The 16,899-nt window shown below is 39.7% G+C and overlaps 1 protein-coding gene across 1 annotated transcript in view; it reads left to right on the top strand.

Annotated features, from left to right (window-relative positions):
- LOC121386623 (neuronal growth regulator 1-like) overlaps positions 1-16,899 on the top strand; it is a 53,879-nt gene that overhangs the window by 31,124 nt on the left and 5,856 nt on the right. Inside the window, exons 2-3 of the mRNA XM_041517589.1 lie at positions 211-486; positions 2,911-3,225. Coding sequence (XP_041373523.1) covers positions 211-486; positions 2,911-3,225 — 591 coding nt within the window. The remainder of the gene's footprint in view (positions 1-210; positions 487-2,910; positions 3,226-16,899) is intronic.

Below are 16,899 nucleotides of genomic sequence, written 5' to 3'. Positions count from 1 at the left end.
ACACACACACACACACACACACACACACAACCACACACACACACACACACACACACACACCTCCCTATGAACGTAAAAATCAATGTATATACGTTCAGACATTTTGTTTAATGGAAATTAAAAACAAAAGTCTTTACATTGAATTCAATGTACATGTAGTAACCTTACACATCCCCATTGAGCCGTCAAACTCAGTTTGTGTATTTTCAGAGGGAGCTTCTATTATCAGTTTGACGTTGAACAAGCAGCCTACAAACCTTACAGTCAACGAAGGGGTTAATGTCACTCTGAGATGCGAAGTTGACGGTTATCCACTCCCTGGCATCAAACTGTTGACAAACTCAAAAGTTCTGAATGAAGAGAAATATTCTACAGTGGCTGAGTATACGTTGACTGCGGCTGGATGTCTGGATACTGGGCAGTACACGTGCAACGCAAATAATAGCATCTCGTCATGTGACAAAACTGTGGTGCTCGATGTCATCTGTAAGCAGCAGTATGCTTTTGTTTTTCTTGTTGTGCACACACACACACACACACACACCAGTGGTGGATCCCCCACCCCACCACCTTAAATATTGTGTCCGTTTGGAGAATCCAGGAAATCACTTCGGTAACCTCTGTGGCCATATGACAGCATAGAGAGAGAGGGGGGAGGGGGAGAGAGAGAGAGAGAGAGAGAGAGAGAGAGAGAGAGAGAGAGAGAGAGAGAGAGAGAGAGAGAGAGAGAGAGAGAGAGAGAGAAAAAAACGGGAATTTTTAAACCATGGGATGTAATCGTCGAAAAACAATAAAATCAGTTATTTTGAGTCTTATACCTAAAACAACTGGAGTTAAATATGTCAAATCTCAACATCAATGTGGTACATTAACACAGTTCTAGCACAACGAAACCATCTCAGATTGTTTGCCTTGTACCGTGAGGAGTGGCGTAGGAAGGTGTCAAGCTGTGGAGAAGGGGCGCAGACAGACAGACACACGCACACACGCACACACACACACACACACACCGCCGTCAAAGACTAGTTCGATTCAGTGTGTGTGTGTGTGTGTGTGTGTGTGTGTGCTTGTGCGTATGTGTGTGTGTGTGTGTGTGTGTGTGTGTGTGTGTGTGTGCAATTAGAATTGCATTCTGATTCAATGTGGGATACTGTGTGTCTATGGTTACGGTATTATATGTTCATTATAACAGATTCAACAATTCGTGATTGGTTTCTTTTCTCTAGGCTCACCACGATTAGACGATCGAGTACAGTTCACTCGGTCGCCATAGACAGGTTCGACGGTGTGTGTGTATATATATACATGTATATACTTATATACTTAACAACATTGAAAAGGCACCAACAGTTGTTGATAAATGTGAATGGGGCGTATATAAGCATTAAAAAATATCAATGAATAAATACGTACTACCTTGTAGATCATGTATGACAACGGATAACTTATAAAAAACGATTGCCTGAACACGCCATTAAACACAGCACCAAAACAAAACATACTGCATGCATAGCATGAAAAACATAAATTGAATGTGCAAATCATGCTGATTGGGGCTATAAAAGATGGTCTCTGAAAAGCGAGTTTCATTTATGAAGTAGTCTTTGAGGGAACGTTAAACAAGTGATGGCAAGGTTGACAGCTGAAGAACGTGAACGTGCCTTGGACATTCTTCAAGTTGGCATTTCTAGTAGAATCATCGCACAGCGGTGTGCATGCCACCATTCAACAATCACTCGACTCCACGGGAGATACCAGCAGACAGGCACCACCGGAGACCGTCCACGCCCAGGCCGACGACGTGTTACGACACCATGAGAAGATCGCCATATTATTTGCCTCCATATTCGTGATCAAACGCTGCCAGCTGCCAGGACTGCACCAACTGTTCAAGGTTATCAGCGCAGACACTGTGCGTCGCCGTCTTCACTATGCTGGGCTGTGTGCTCAACGACCATATGTTGGACCTATCCTGAATGATCAACATCCGAATGAGCGCCAACGCTTGGCAGGAAGGTATCATCATTGGAGATTACAACGTTGCCATTGTGTGCTATTCTCTGACGAATCCCGTTTCCATTTAAGGAATGCTGATGGTCGATTGCGGGTGTGTCGTAGGCGTGGAGAATGTTACCACAATGACTGTCTTGTCTACACGAATCGATGGGGTGGAGGGGGTGTCATGGTGTGAAGCAGAATCAGTTATCATCACCGAACAGCACTCCTTGTTTGCCGTGGTAGAATGAATGTCATTTACAACAGGGTTAATGCCTTGCAAAATCACGTCATTCACATGCACACATTTCAGCAAGACAACGCCCGAGCGCGCACAGCACGTGTTACAACACAGTAACTAGCGAACAATAATGTCCCATTGCTTGAATGGCCAGCACTGTTCCCTAATTTATCAACAATAGAGCATTTTTGGGATTACCTTGGTCAACGTAAATTAATAACCTTACAGAACTGGAAAGTGCACTACAGCAGGATTGGAACGCTTTCCCCCAGAACACTATTTGCAGACTTATTGGGTCGATGAGAAGACGTTGCATGGATTGTGTTACTGCAGATGGTGGTCATGCGTGCTACTGAATTTTCATTGTGACCCCACGTGTCTTTCATATGTAGATGAATTAAAACTAATCAATGATTGTGCATCCTTTTTGTTTGTTGTCCTTAACAATCATCTATCTATTGCTGTTCACAACAAAAACAGTTATTGCTCAGGTATTCTTTTCATAATCCAAACAGTTCTTAGTGGTGCGTTTTCAGTGATGTTCAGCATATATATATATATATCTATAACAATTACAATTTTATTTTGATTCAATGTGGGATACTGTGAGTAGACGATTAGTGTATTATATTTTCATTATAAGAGGTTCAACAATTCGAGATTTTCTTTTCCAGGTTCACCACGATTAGACGGTCGAGTACAGTTCATCAAGACATATTCTGCGGCGGTAAATAGTACAGTTACTATGGAAATGTCGGTGATTGCCAATCCAAAAGTACGTTCATTCAAGTGGTATAAACTAACAGATGGCAAACATAAGATATTTCAAGCTAGGAGTTCCGTACATGCTGCATCAGACGTGTCATATGAAGGAAAGCTCACCTTAATTGGAATCCAGAAGGAAGACTTTGGAATCTACCAGGTCGTTGTCTCTAACAGTGTAACAAGGGATCTAGTAGAGAACATAACACTTACACAGGAAAGAGGAGGTATTATAAAAAAAAAATTACTTTCGCATGAAGATAGTACAATATTTATTTAAACAAGTTAGTAAAGATAATAGTTAGTCAAGAAGGTATTAAAGATTGATTTAAATAAAATTACAGAATATAACAATATTTCAGGAAGGTATTAGAAAAGTGACTAAAACAAGTGAGTGAACATTTAACCCTTACTCAGGAATATATTAGAAGCTGTATTTAAACAAGTTAGTAAAGATAATAGCTAGTCAAGAAGGTACCACACATTGAATTAAAGAAATTAGAAAACACAACAATTCCTCAGGAAGGTATTAGAACAGTGACTATATACGTGATTAAGTGGTTTAAAGCAATATCCAATAAATCCAACTATTCTTTCATATGTTTCGACATATGCGATTTTTATCCGTCCATAACAGAAAATCTCGTGAAACAAGCCCTACAGTTCGCATCCAAATTCGATGATATTTCTAGCGATGAGATGGAAATAATATTACAAGCAAGAAATTCACTGCTATTTAACAACAGCAAGGCATGGTGCAAAAGAGGCAAACAATCACGGTTTGATGTAACTATGGGTAGTTACGATGGAGCAGAAATTTGCGAAATAGTCGGGCTCTTTCTTCTTTCAGAACTACAAGCCAAATACGGCAACAATATAGGACTATATCGCGACGATGGCCTAGCTGCATTCAATGAGTCACCGAGAACCATAGAGATAATCAAAAAGATATTTGCAGATATTTGCAAACCATAAACTCAAGATCACCATAGTCGCCAACAAAAAATCTGTAGATTACTTAGACGTAACTCTAGATCTTGAAAAGAGCTCAGTCAAACCCTATATGAAACCAAACAACACACCTTTATACATCCACAACAAGAGCAACCACCCTCCAAATATCATCCGCAGTATACCAAAAACAATAAATAAAAGGCTTTCTGATATATCTTCGAATGAGTGCATCTTTGAAGAAGCGAAACGCCCATATAAGGAAGCCTTACTCAAGAGCGGATATAACTATAACCTCAAATACACCCCAACAGCAGAAAACAAACACACGCAGAAACAACCGCAATAGAAACATCACCTGGTACAACCCACCATATAGCTCCAACGTGAAAACCAACGTAGGTCACCAGTTCCTCAGATTACTCGATGAGTGCTTTCCCAAAAGCAACCCTCTCCACAAAATTATAAATCGAAACACCGTTAAAATTAGCTATAGCTGCATGCCTAATGTTGGGAAAATAATTTCAGCGCATAACAAAACTCTACTTCAACAACACAGAGATAAAGACGCCGTTCCCCCCAGAGAATGCAACTGTAGACGAAGAGCTGAATGTCCACTTGAGGGCAAATGCTTGCAGAAAGGAGTAATATATCAAGCTACCGTTAATACACTCGATAACAACAAGCAAGAAACATACGTTGGTTTGACCGAGAACACATTTAAGACGAGATATACTGCGCACACGAGCAGTTTTCAAAACGCAACACAGAAGAACGCAACAGCGCTAAGTCAGTACATTTGGACACTGAAGGATAGATTCACCCCATACACCATTAAGTGGAAAATTTTATCCAAAGCAAAATCATACTCTCCAGCGAGCAAAAGATGCAACCTCTGCCTGAAGGAAAAACTGTTCATAATGTATAAACCTGAAACCAGCACACTAAACTCCAAGAATGAACTCGTATCAGCATGTCGACACAGACGCAAATACCTTCTGTGCGCATACCACACATCACCTATTATAGACCTGCATAGTGACGTAACCTCGACGTCACAGAGTCCATTACGTCATCAGCTTTCCGTTGACGGTGTAATTAAATCTACATCTGATGAGTGAGAGCAATAATTCAACTCTCTCACGAAACAAGCCTGTCATGTAGAGAAAAGCATACACTTTTTAACGATATATCTGGCTCCCACACGGTTGAGCACTCTATAAAATAGCGTCTTTCAACTCGAAAACGACTACTATTACAAAGCTCCTTATATTGTTGAGCACTCTGAAAGCCGCCATGGAATGTGTAAACTTTGGATACTCTACCAAAAATATACCGATCGCGAAACCTGATGACTACAGAAAATGCTTCTTAGAAAAGACCGAGTCATTCCTAAGGAGATTAAGATGGAGATCTTTCTTCTTCCTCAATCCCGAAGTTGCAACACAACAGAAAGAAACATACGGATTTAATACCACCAAATCTCCTCCTTCTATACCAGAACTCAAGAACTTCGAAGAAAAAATGGTAAGACTAGCTAAAAATATACAATTTAACAACACATCAAGCAACCAACTACAGCGAAAACTCGCTAAGGACATAAACACTATAAAACATGACAAGAATCTACTCGTACCTGCCGATAAAACCACAAACTTTTACAAGCTAGACACCACCACTTACAACAGACTACTAGATAGCAACACAACCAAAGCATATAAAACAGCGCCACAGAACTCAGAACAAGAGATAACCACTAAAGACAAACACATTGCAGAAAAACTAAATCTAGCAGACCGCATAGATACAACAGCAAAAAGTGAAGCATTTATTACGTTAAAAGACCACAAACCAAACTTCTCCAATAAACCCACCTGTAGACTAATAAACCCATCTAAACCGGAAATTGGCATAATAAGCAAAACAATCTTAGAGAGAATCAACAGAAAGATTCTGAACACAACCAGAACAAACCAGTGGAGGAACACGTCAGACGTGATTAAGTGGTTTAAAGCAATATCCAATAAATCCAACTATTCTTTCATATGTTTCGACATATGCGATTTTTATCCGTCCATAACAGAAAATCTCGTGAAACAAGCCCTACAGTTCGCATCCAAATTCGATGATATTTCTAGCGATGAGATGGAAATAATATTACAAGCAAGAAATTCACTGCTATTTAACAACAGCAAGGCATGGTGCAAAAGAGGCAAACAATCACGGTTTGATGTAACTATGGGTAGTTACGATGGAGCAGAAATTTGCGAAATAGTCGGGCTCTTTCTTCTTTCAGAACTACAAGCCAAATACGGCAACAATATAGGACTATATCGCGACGATGGCCTAGCTGCATTCAATGAGTCACCGAGAACCATAGAGATAATCAAAAAAGATATTTGCAGAATATTTGCAAACCATAAACTCAAGATCACCATAGTCGCCAACAAAAAATCTGTAGATTACTTAGACGTAACTCTAGATCTTGAAAAGAGCTCAGTCAAACCCTATATGAAACCAAACAACACACCTTTATACATCCACAACAAGAGCAACCACCCTCCAAATATCATCCGCAGTATACCAAAAACAATAAATAAAAGGCTTTCTGATATATCTTCGAATGAGTGCATCTTTGAAGAAGCGAAACGCCCATATAAGGAAGCCTTACTCAAGAGCGGATATAACTATAACCTCAAATACACCCCAACAGCAGAAAACAACACACGCAGAAACAACCGCAATAGAAACATCACCTGGTACAACCCACCATATAGCTCCAACGTGAAAACCAACGTAGGTCACCAGTTCCTCAGATTACTCGATGAGTGCTTTCCCAAAAGCAACCCTCTCCACAAAATTATAAATCGAAACACCGTTAAAATTAGCTATAGCTGCATGCCTAATGTTGGGAAAATAATTTCAGCGCATAACAAAACTCTACTTCAACAACACAGAGATAAAGACGCCGTTCCCCCCAGAGAATGCAACTGTAGACGAAGAGCTGAATGTCCACTTGAGGGCAAATGCTTGCAGAAAGGAGTAATATATCAAGCTACCGTTAATACACTCGATAACAACAAGCAAGAAACATACGTTGGTTTGACCGAGAACACATTTAAGACGAGATATACTGCGCACACGAGCAGTTTTCAAAACGCAACACAGAAGAACGCAACAGCGCTAAGTCAGTACATTTGGACACTGAAGGATAGATTCACCCCATACACCATTAAGTGGAAAATTTTATCCAAAGCAAAATCATACTCTCCAGCGAGCAAAAGATGCAACCTCTGCCTGAAGGAAAAACTGTTCATAATGTATAAACCTGAAACCAGTACACTAAACTCCAAGAATGAACTCGTATCAGCATGTCGACACAGACGCAAATACCTTCTGTGCGCATACCACACATCACCTATTATAGACCTGCATAGTGACGTAACCTCGACGTCACAGAGTCCATTACGTCATCAGCTTTCCGTTGACGGTGTAATTAAATCTACATCTGATGAGTGAGAGCAATAATTCAACTCTCTCACGAAACAAGCCTGTCATGTAGAGAAAAGCATACACTTTTTAACGATATATATATATATATATATATATATATATATATATATATATATATATATTTATTTATAAATATTAAAACATATATTTAAACAAGTTAGGAAAAATAATTGTTACCCAGAAAGGTATTACTTTAAGTTTACCTAAAAAGTTAGTGAAAACAACAGTTACACAGGAAGGTATAAGAAATTTGACTTAATCAAGTTTGTGAAGATTTAATATTGTCCAAGGAAAGTGTTAGAACATTAATTTAAATAAGTTATAAGTTAATATAACAGTTACTGAAGTAGCTGTTTAAAATGATGCTAACAAAACGAATGTATTATTGTTTTCTCTAACCATAACAACCAATGTAACCAAGCTTGTATTTCTTAACTAATTGAATTCCACAAATATTACAAGAAAGGTTTATTATATTTTAACAAATCGGGCTGATAATCTAGACCTTTTGTACAGGCATATCATGATCTTGTAAGTAAAACATTTTGGTTACGATTTCCACATGAGTGCAACGAGGGACATTGTAAATACTTGGTGCTGATTGTTGTTGTTGTTTTTTTTTTTTGTTGTTGTTTTTTTGTGTCGTTTTTTTTTTTTTTTTGGGGGGGGGGTTCTTTCTTTTTTTAAAGATTAAATTCATTCGGAATTTCGTATTTCTGCTTTCAGACTATTCTAAAGATCAATTATTGAATACACAATGATACTGGTAACAAATTTGTTCCAGGCAAAGGACTAGACATATCGGCTTCGATTATCAGACTATGGTGGACACTTTGATGTCCAGACCCATAACATTCATTATTTTGAGCATAGCAATTAATTATGTGGCCTTGTGCTTCTAATGATGACCATGCTGGTCATTTTGAATTTTGTCATATGTGAAGCCTATTTCTTCTCTATTGTAGATGTTATATAGCCTCCTATCAAATGATTTAATACAGTTTTAAGTTAGTAAACCTATTTTAATATAATGTTGAACAAATGTAGACTTGAACTGTCGATATTAACAACTTCCAAAATGGCCGACAATACTCACAATGGCCAGATTTTGTCATACATAGAACCTTTTGTTCCTTATTGTAGTAACTATTTATGGCTAGCAGGTGCTTTATTTTAGTTTTAGATTTTAAACCTATGTTAATGTGATTTTAATAATACAGGACAGTTAATAGCATTTTTAATAAAAAAAGACAGTCAAAATTAATTCTAAATGGCTGCTAACACACAGGTGTAACCAAGCATGAACACAAATTCCAAATTAGTTCATTTGTAGTTATTAAACTAGCATATGCTTTTAGAATAGTTGATGGTGTACATATAATACTGTCCACGATAAAAAAAAAAAAAACCTTCCAAGTTGGTCGACAAAATACAACTACTGTATTAAAAAATAGCTGCTTAAAGTATTGTAGTAACCATTGTCTTCCATCAGATGGCAAATTTTAAAGGGACATCCCTGAGTTTGCGGCAATTTGTAAGATGTTATCAACTAGCAAAGACATTTTAACGATTGTAATTACATATCAATTTTTTTTTTCTGTATAAATATTAGTCGCTGTATATTAAACGTGTTTCTTGTCGTTTCAATATTTGTACTAGGTTAAATTTCACTTTAGTTCCTAAAATATTATTTTTCGTACTTACGACATTATTTGAAGACAAAATCCACTTTGGGCTTCTTACAAATATTAAGACGACCAGAAACACATTGAATATACAGACACTGATATTCGAAACAAGAAAATATATTTAATATGTAAGTTTAATCGTAGACATATTTTATTAGTCTGAAACATCTTACAATGCAGCAAACTCAGGAATGTCCCTTTAAGGTTCGAAACTTGTGTATATATGGTATGAATAACATAGATTGTAAAAAAAGTATTAATAACTCCAAAGACAATAGAAACCAAATGACAAATAGATGCTAATATGCACATTTAGCCATGCATGGAAGTATTGTTATACATACAAGATTATGATAAGAATTGCTTTAACCATTGTCTGCCTGTAGATGGATTAGTTCAATCTAACGTTGTAAACCTGTTAGTTAAGAATTGACCGCAATTATGTTTTGGTTCATGAAAGTATGTTCCCGCGTAGTGGGTCACACAAAAGTGCGCATCGGGGTTGTTTCGGTTCATACTTGTATGTACCAAAAAATAACTGTGGTCAAATCTTAAAATTAAATTTATATGCAGAGTTTAACAATACGTGACTGAATTTATTTTGTTTAGCTTTAAATACGCCTTGAGTATTGTTTGTGTAAACTTCATTGATACTTATATCGCGTAAGAATGCGAACGTTCATTCACTGTTATTTCATTCAGGTGATTTTTTGTAAATGATGTCATTACCTCTAGCTGCTGTGCATTTTTACGGATGATTTAGTTATATTGGAAGGAATTGTCCTGTTGGTATATAGTTTATATTTTATGAAAGTAAACGAAGGGAACGTGTCTAACATTTATGCCGTCGGTGGAACCGTTTAATTTTCGCCAACAGCTGTTGAACATCGCTTACAAGTAAAGGTGTAAAGTTTCCTACATGATTTCTTTGGCCCACGACCGAGTCTCATGTCATGATTAGCGAAGAGGTGTTTTTGTTGTGTATTTGTTTTGCAATTAATGCGTATAGATGCATATGTCTACACTACTATAGCATTTTCCATTAATTTATTGTATACATTTTTTGTAGCTTTCACTTGTGTTTTCTTCAAAATATCTAAATATGATTCCCAGAATAATCCGGGTTGTTGCACAAAACTAGTGCGAGTCAGTGTGTGTGTGTGGGGTGTGGGGGGGGGGGGGGGGGGCGGTAGTAAGCGTGGCTTTTTTTTTTTTTTTTTTTTTTTTTTTGGGGGGGGGGGGGGGGTCATCGAGATATGAACGGAAAAAGGTAAGCACCTCTGGACCAATCAGATTGCTGTAAAGTGTATAGACGCAAACAAAATTTAATTATTATGATATGAATAAAATACAATGTAAATATACTCTTCAAAAGAAGAAACGCAAAACCACATTGTCGTAACATTTGGAGAATTGATTTAATTATTGAATGGTGAGTCCGATAATTACCAAATGTTGCAGGATTGTTCACAATTCACTCTAGTCCATTGTGAGTAAGTGATAGGACACACCACCAAGGTCAAGGTCATCTGGAGTCAATACCGGGTGTGGCCTCCGCGTGTGTTGACAACTGCCTGGCACCGCCTGCCCATTGAAGCAACCAGAGTACGGATGACGTCCCGGGGGATGGTGGCCCACTCGGCCTGCAAGGCTGCTGCCAGCTCGGGCAGGGTCTGGGGCTGTGGTTGTCGCTGTCGGAGGCGTCGGTCCAACTCGTCCCATAGATGCTCAATTGGGTTCAAATCCGGTGATATCGATGGCCAAGGAAGGACATTAATGTTGTTGTTCTGTAGGAAAGCCGTTGTGAGACGTGCTGTGTGAGGCCTGGCGTTGTCATGTTGGAACACTGCGTTGGCGTTGGCCATAACTGGAACGATGTGTGGCCGGAGGATCTGGTCAATGTAGCCCTGTGCATTCAGGTTGCCCTGCACGTGGACCAGGTCAGTTCTGCCAGTGTGTGAGATGACTGCCCACACCATAACACTACCCCCGCCGAATCTGTCCACTTCCTGCACGCAGTTTGCCGCATAACGTTCACCACGACGCCTATACACGCGACATCTTCCATCATGACGTCGGAGCAGAAATCGGGACTCGTCACTGAACCACACCTGTCTCCATCGCAGTTGAGGCCATTGTCGATGAATCTGGCACCACTGCAGTCGGAGTCGACGGTGTTGTGGTGTTAAGATGACACCTCGAACTGGACGTCTGGCACGAATTCCTACCTCACGTAGGCGGTTCCGTACGGTCTGGTCGGATATCCTGCGCAAACCTGGTATTGCTGCGGCTGTGGAGGTGGCAGTAGTCAATCGTTCCCGAAGGTGGCGTACCCGGATGTAGCGGTCCTGCCCGGGGGTAGTGACCCGTGGTCGACCGGATCTAGGGAGGTCACGTGTTGATCCATGTTGCTGGTAACGGTCCCACAGTCTGGAGATGGTGCTTGGGGACACATGGAATGCCATGGCAACGGCCGTTCTGGATTCGCCTGGGTCTAGTCGGCCGATGGCATTGTTTCTCTGCGGTTCACTGAGACGTGGCATGTCCTGGATTGTCAACTGTCGGCCAGATACAGAGGCCAGGCAAGCGAACACCCTGCACTTTTATACTGTCGGTGTTCATGTTGCACGTGCAGACAACGCACGTGCAGTGGTGACATGGTTTGCACGTGGCTGCGTTTTTGCGAATATTCACATTTTGGAACTTTATTGTACAGTAGCTGCGTTTTATCGAATGTAACCTTGGGAATGTGTTTGGGACATGCAATGACCTTATATTCACAAAGCATGAACCGGTAGGAAACATAAAATCGGAGTTATAACCCATTTGTACCCTTTTGCGTTTCTTTTTTTGAAGAGTATATAATCATTAATAGCTTTAAAGAAAGTAAAGATACTTCAAAATGGCTGCCAATATCCAGATTTAATAAAGCATAAAATAATTTCTATAGCCTTCTGACTGATAAGACTGGTGTGGGAGTTAACAAGTTAATGTACGAAGAACACTCGTCATTTTCCGTGAACATTCGCGATCGTATCGTGTAATGTGCGCGCGCATGTCTCGTGGTTCCTGTGTTGTGTGGATCAGCTGGTCACTTGTTATATGTTGTATCTCTAGTAACGTTATATTAATGTTATTCGTTGTTTGTGTTCTTCTGATATAATAGAGATGGTGGCTCACACTGGTAAATTACTTCTGTTGGACTTATTTAATGCACATTAATCTGATACAAGTGTAGTTGATGATGTAGATGCAAGTATATGCAAACATATTGTAATGCAGCACATACAATTACATGGACAAAGAATAATGAATGCGTGGTAAAAGCTACACAATCAGCAGTGTCCCGAAGAGATGCAGAGAGGAGTGCATTTTAACACATTTATAATGCCCACAGACTTTCTTCTTACAACCACGATTTATCAGTTGGGAACATCTCTTTGATGTTTCTGGGATGGTTGTTCAGAGCGACTGCCACTCAGTCAAGACGTTGGTTCACTCTCAGTCAGAAGGAATGGGCATATGTGAATCGCCAGATAAACACATATAATAGATGCTACTAGTGACAGGTCAATGGAAATGATAAGTGCATTATTGTCCTTAAATGATTCATACCAAGTGAAGAATCAATGATACGACAAAACAACTTTGTCCAGAAATCTTGTAATGGGTACGTATTAGATGATGGTGCAATGTTCAGAATACTAAATGTCTGGACAAACAGTTGTTTTGTGTCAGCATAGATTCTACTGAATCCATTTGATCTGCAATACACAAAGACAACAATGCACTGTTATCTTTTCCAACAACTTGTCATTAGTAGCATCTACCATGTGCACTACCTCTTCAAATGTTTCAGTGACCTCGGTGTAAACATTATTGGTAGACTATGCACTCTTCTTTTCTAATGCCCTTTGGATAGTACCACAATGGTTCAGATACTTTATTTGGAGTATTTATTTGGGAGGTCTATCATGCAGACAAATAGAGGCAAATGTGTGTGTAGACGAGTTCATCCAACTGAAGTGATGCCAAAGAACTAGAAACATTCGTTATACATGGACACGGTCAATATATAATTATTCAGCTACCTTTCAAACCATTCCACCGTTCTACAAATAGAGAGCTATGACGTGAATGCAGCTGGTGTACGCAGTGAGCTTTGGTCTTTGATATCAACTAGTTTGACTACTTTTCACACCATACCGCCCTTTCAAAAATAGAGAGCAATGGATTGAATGTAGCCGGTGGACATAATGTGCTTTGATATCAGCTAACTTGGCAGAGCTGTTGCAATGCCCACATGTGGAAGTCAACGCCTGTGTGTTTTCGCTTATGCATACATTTATACATACAGTTGATAATGATGTAGTTGTTGGAAAAACGACAACAAATAACATGAAGCTTTATGGAATGTGGATGGTGTTTTGTACAGCTGAACATTTCAGGTTCATAGCAAATAGTTGCTGCACTTGGCCCAAGGAAATCTGCGACTCGTCCAATGTTCCACGCCTTACACGATGTAACAGTTCTTTGTTTGCAATTATAGGAAAGAAGACTGTATAATTAACTCGAAATCTGCGAATGTATACCCTGGGGTCACTGAATCATTTGAAGAGATAGTGCATATGACAAAAGCTATTAGTGACAAGTCGATGGATATAGTACAAAAGCACTTTGTTGTCCTTATGTATTGCAAAACAAGTGAACGGGGTAGAGTCCATGATTCAAGAAAACAAATGTTTTTTTCTAAAAAAAGTCGTATTCTGGAGAACATTTTACAAATTGCCTGCACTGGAGCATCACATAAAGCATGGCCATTACCAATGTGGTTTCTGTCTGTCTCCCGATCCACAGTTGCCAAGTCTTTTTTGACTGGGGGTGAACCAACACCTTGCATGTGTGGCAGCATCTGTGAACCACCATTCCAGAAACACCAGTTGTGTTATGAACTAATATACAGTAAAGGGATGCCGTGGACTTTGCAAATGTTCAAACGTGGTGTTAAAAGATACTGCACACAGTGTCAGTTCAGGAGAGTGTAGGCACATGCTTAAGCAGCTTTTCAAACGGATTGCATAGCGTTCACCATATGTTCAGTTGCCTTTATCCATGCAATTTCATGTGCCAAATTACAATATGTTTTTAGTGGGTAGTTTTAACTTATGCATGTAAGTACATCATCAACTATACGTTCATAATATTAATGCCGGTTTAATAAATGTAAGGCTATAGAAATTACTTTTATACTTATTTAAATCTGGATAGTGCCAGCCATTTTGAATTGTTTTTACTATCTTTGAAGTTATTAATGATCATGTTTAGTTTGAATATACCTTATATCAAATTAACATAGGTTTCCAACCTTACACTAAACTAATCCATTTACTAGCAAAAGAAAAACTATGTAGTATGTATGACAAAATATGAAATGTGGCCATTTTGAATTTTGTCGGCCATCTTGAAGTTTGACGTTGACAGTTCATGTATGCATTTGTGAAACAATAAAATACATTTATTAACTTAAACTGCTGATAGAACTACAATATAACAAAGGCTTCCCATTCAGCGGGCGGTATTATAGTTTGAGGTTTTGTAATTGGCAATAGTTTGTTTGATTTCCAGAGCATAATTCTGTTAGTTTACTATATATTGAATTAATTAATTTAAACAAAATATGCAATAAGAAACGACTCTCATCGGAAAAGTGAACCCTCCGCCATGATGCAATGTTCCAATGAACACGTTGATTACACCAGGCAAGTCGTGCTGCTTTGTGAGCTGGATACAGTTTTATACGCTTGATGGGTCTTCTGGCCCTGTATCCTGTTGCTTTCAGCCGATTCCTGATGGTCCTGTAGGGAATGGCTCTCCCTGGTAACCACTGTTATTTTCAAGATGTGCTTGAGTCCCATGAACGGCGCCTAACAAGTATCAGCAATGCTCTATCCTCTCACATTGTTGTCTTACGGGGTCTGCAAGCTATTGGTAGCCCTGTGTTTGTTCAACAGTCTTGAAATGATGGAAATATAAGTTGACGGCCAATTTGTCTGAGGGACATTCCTGCATTTCTCATGCCAATACTTTGCCACCTTGTAGCCTCTGACAATTTACGACGTGACATGACAAATATGGTACTGACTACTCAATGCCAATCGACAGGAGATAATGTGACATGTAATCATTACAAACTTGATTTCAACACTGTTGAGGGTATGACATTTCACGTGCATTGTTCTTCGTTGCACGTGCATTGAATAGCTCCACGAAAGTCATGCTATTCAGCAAGATGCCACATGTTAATATATCATTCAGGAAAATGCTCTGTTTTCTTAATTCACAGAATTATAGGTCTATGAATTGGGTGATGCTTAATTAATATATATATATATTATACATATACAATGTATATATATATATATATATTTCTTTTTTTCAATTCTTCTTTCGCCATATTTTTTGGTCATATTATTTATTTTAATTTATATATATATACTACTCAAAAGAATTTAAGGGTCAGACGATATTTTCGACATTATTTTCTGAATGTCAATTATATTAGCTAGACCATAATGTCACGCATGGTATTGTTCCATTTTGACGAAAGTGGGTCTAAGCAACCCATACATGAATTAAAATCCACTTTCATTGACACTGTCGACTAGTTCTAATGGCGAAAACATGCTTACATTTGCACGTAAATTAAGGCGAAAACGAAAGGTCTGCTAAGTGCCCATAACTTGCTTTTTCACAAAGCGCTTCATTTGCACGCTTTGCATGTGCATTCCATGTTCCCAATTCTGAATTTCCGTATAATTGGAGCTTGCGTTCGTGTACGGTGCACACTCCAAATTCGACAATGGTACGACATCAACTGAATATCGAAGATCGAGGAAGGGCTATTGCTTGGCTTCAGGATGGCAATACGCAAAGAAATGTACCAAGCAACGAATTCTGTTCGAAATCGTCCACTACAAATAGAGAGGACCGCTACATCACCAATATGGCTCTACGTCAACGCACAACCACTGCACGCCGATTACGTGACAATCTGCGGACTGCGACTGGAACTCGAGTGTCTGATCAAACCATACGCAATCGTCTGAGAGCCAATAATCTACGCTGCCGTCGCCAGGCTGTTCGACCACCACTCCTACCACGTCACAGAACGGCCAGACGTCACTGGTGCACGCTTCATCTGCGGTGGCAACGTGTTCAGTGAGGTCGAGTGATGTTCACTGATGAGTCCAGGTTTAGTCTCCAGTTCAACGACGGTCGGGTTCGTGTCTACAGACATCCTGGGGAGCGCTTCGCTGACGTTAACGTTAGACAACGTCACCGGTTCGGTGGTGGCAGCGTCATGGTGCGGGGCGGCATCTCTATCCACCACAGGACACCCCTCTATTTGGTGGATGGCAATCTGAAAGGAATCCGCTATTTGAATGAGATTATCCGGTCGTTGGTTCTCCCAGGCCTTCAGCAGATTGGCGGCGGGGCAGTTCTGCAGGATGACAATGCCAGACCCCACCGCGCCAGAGTGGTAACAGACTTTCTCAGACAACAAGGTATCGCCAGGATGGATTGGCCAGCATATTCGCCTGACTTGGCCCCAATATAGCACGCCTGGGACGAATTAGGCAGGACAGTTCGGGATAACCATGCCCCTCCGGCCAACCTTCATGATCTGGGTCAACTTCTTATGGCAGAGTGGCAGGCCATTCCCCAAGAGTTCTTCAGACGTCTGATCAA

This window comes from Gigantopelta aegis, chromosome 12 (assembly GCF_016097555.1).
Source record: "Gigantopelta aegis isolate Gae_Host chromosome 12, Gae_host_genome, whole genome shotgun sequence".
NCBI lineage: Eukaryota > Metazoa > Mollusca > Gastropoda > Neomphalida > Peltospiridae > Gigantopelta > Gigantopelta aegis.
Note: the sequence above shows the minus strand (reverse complement) of the source record. Positions and strands in the feature narration are given on the sequence as shown.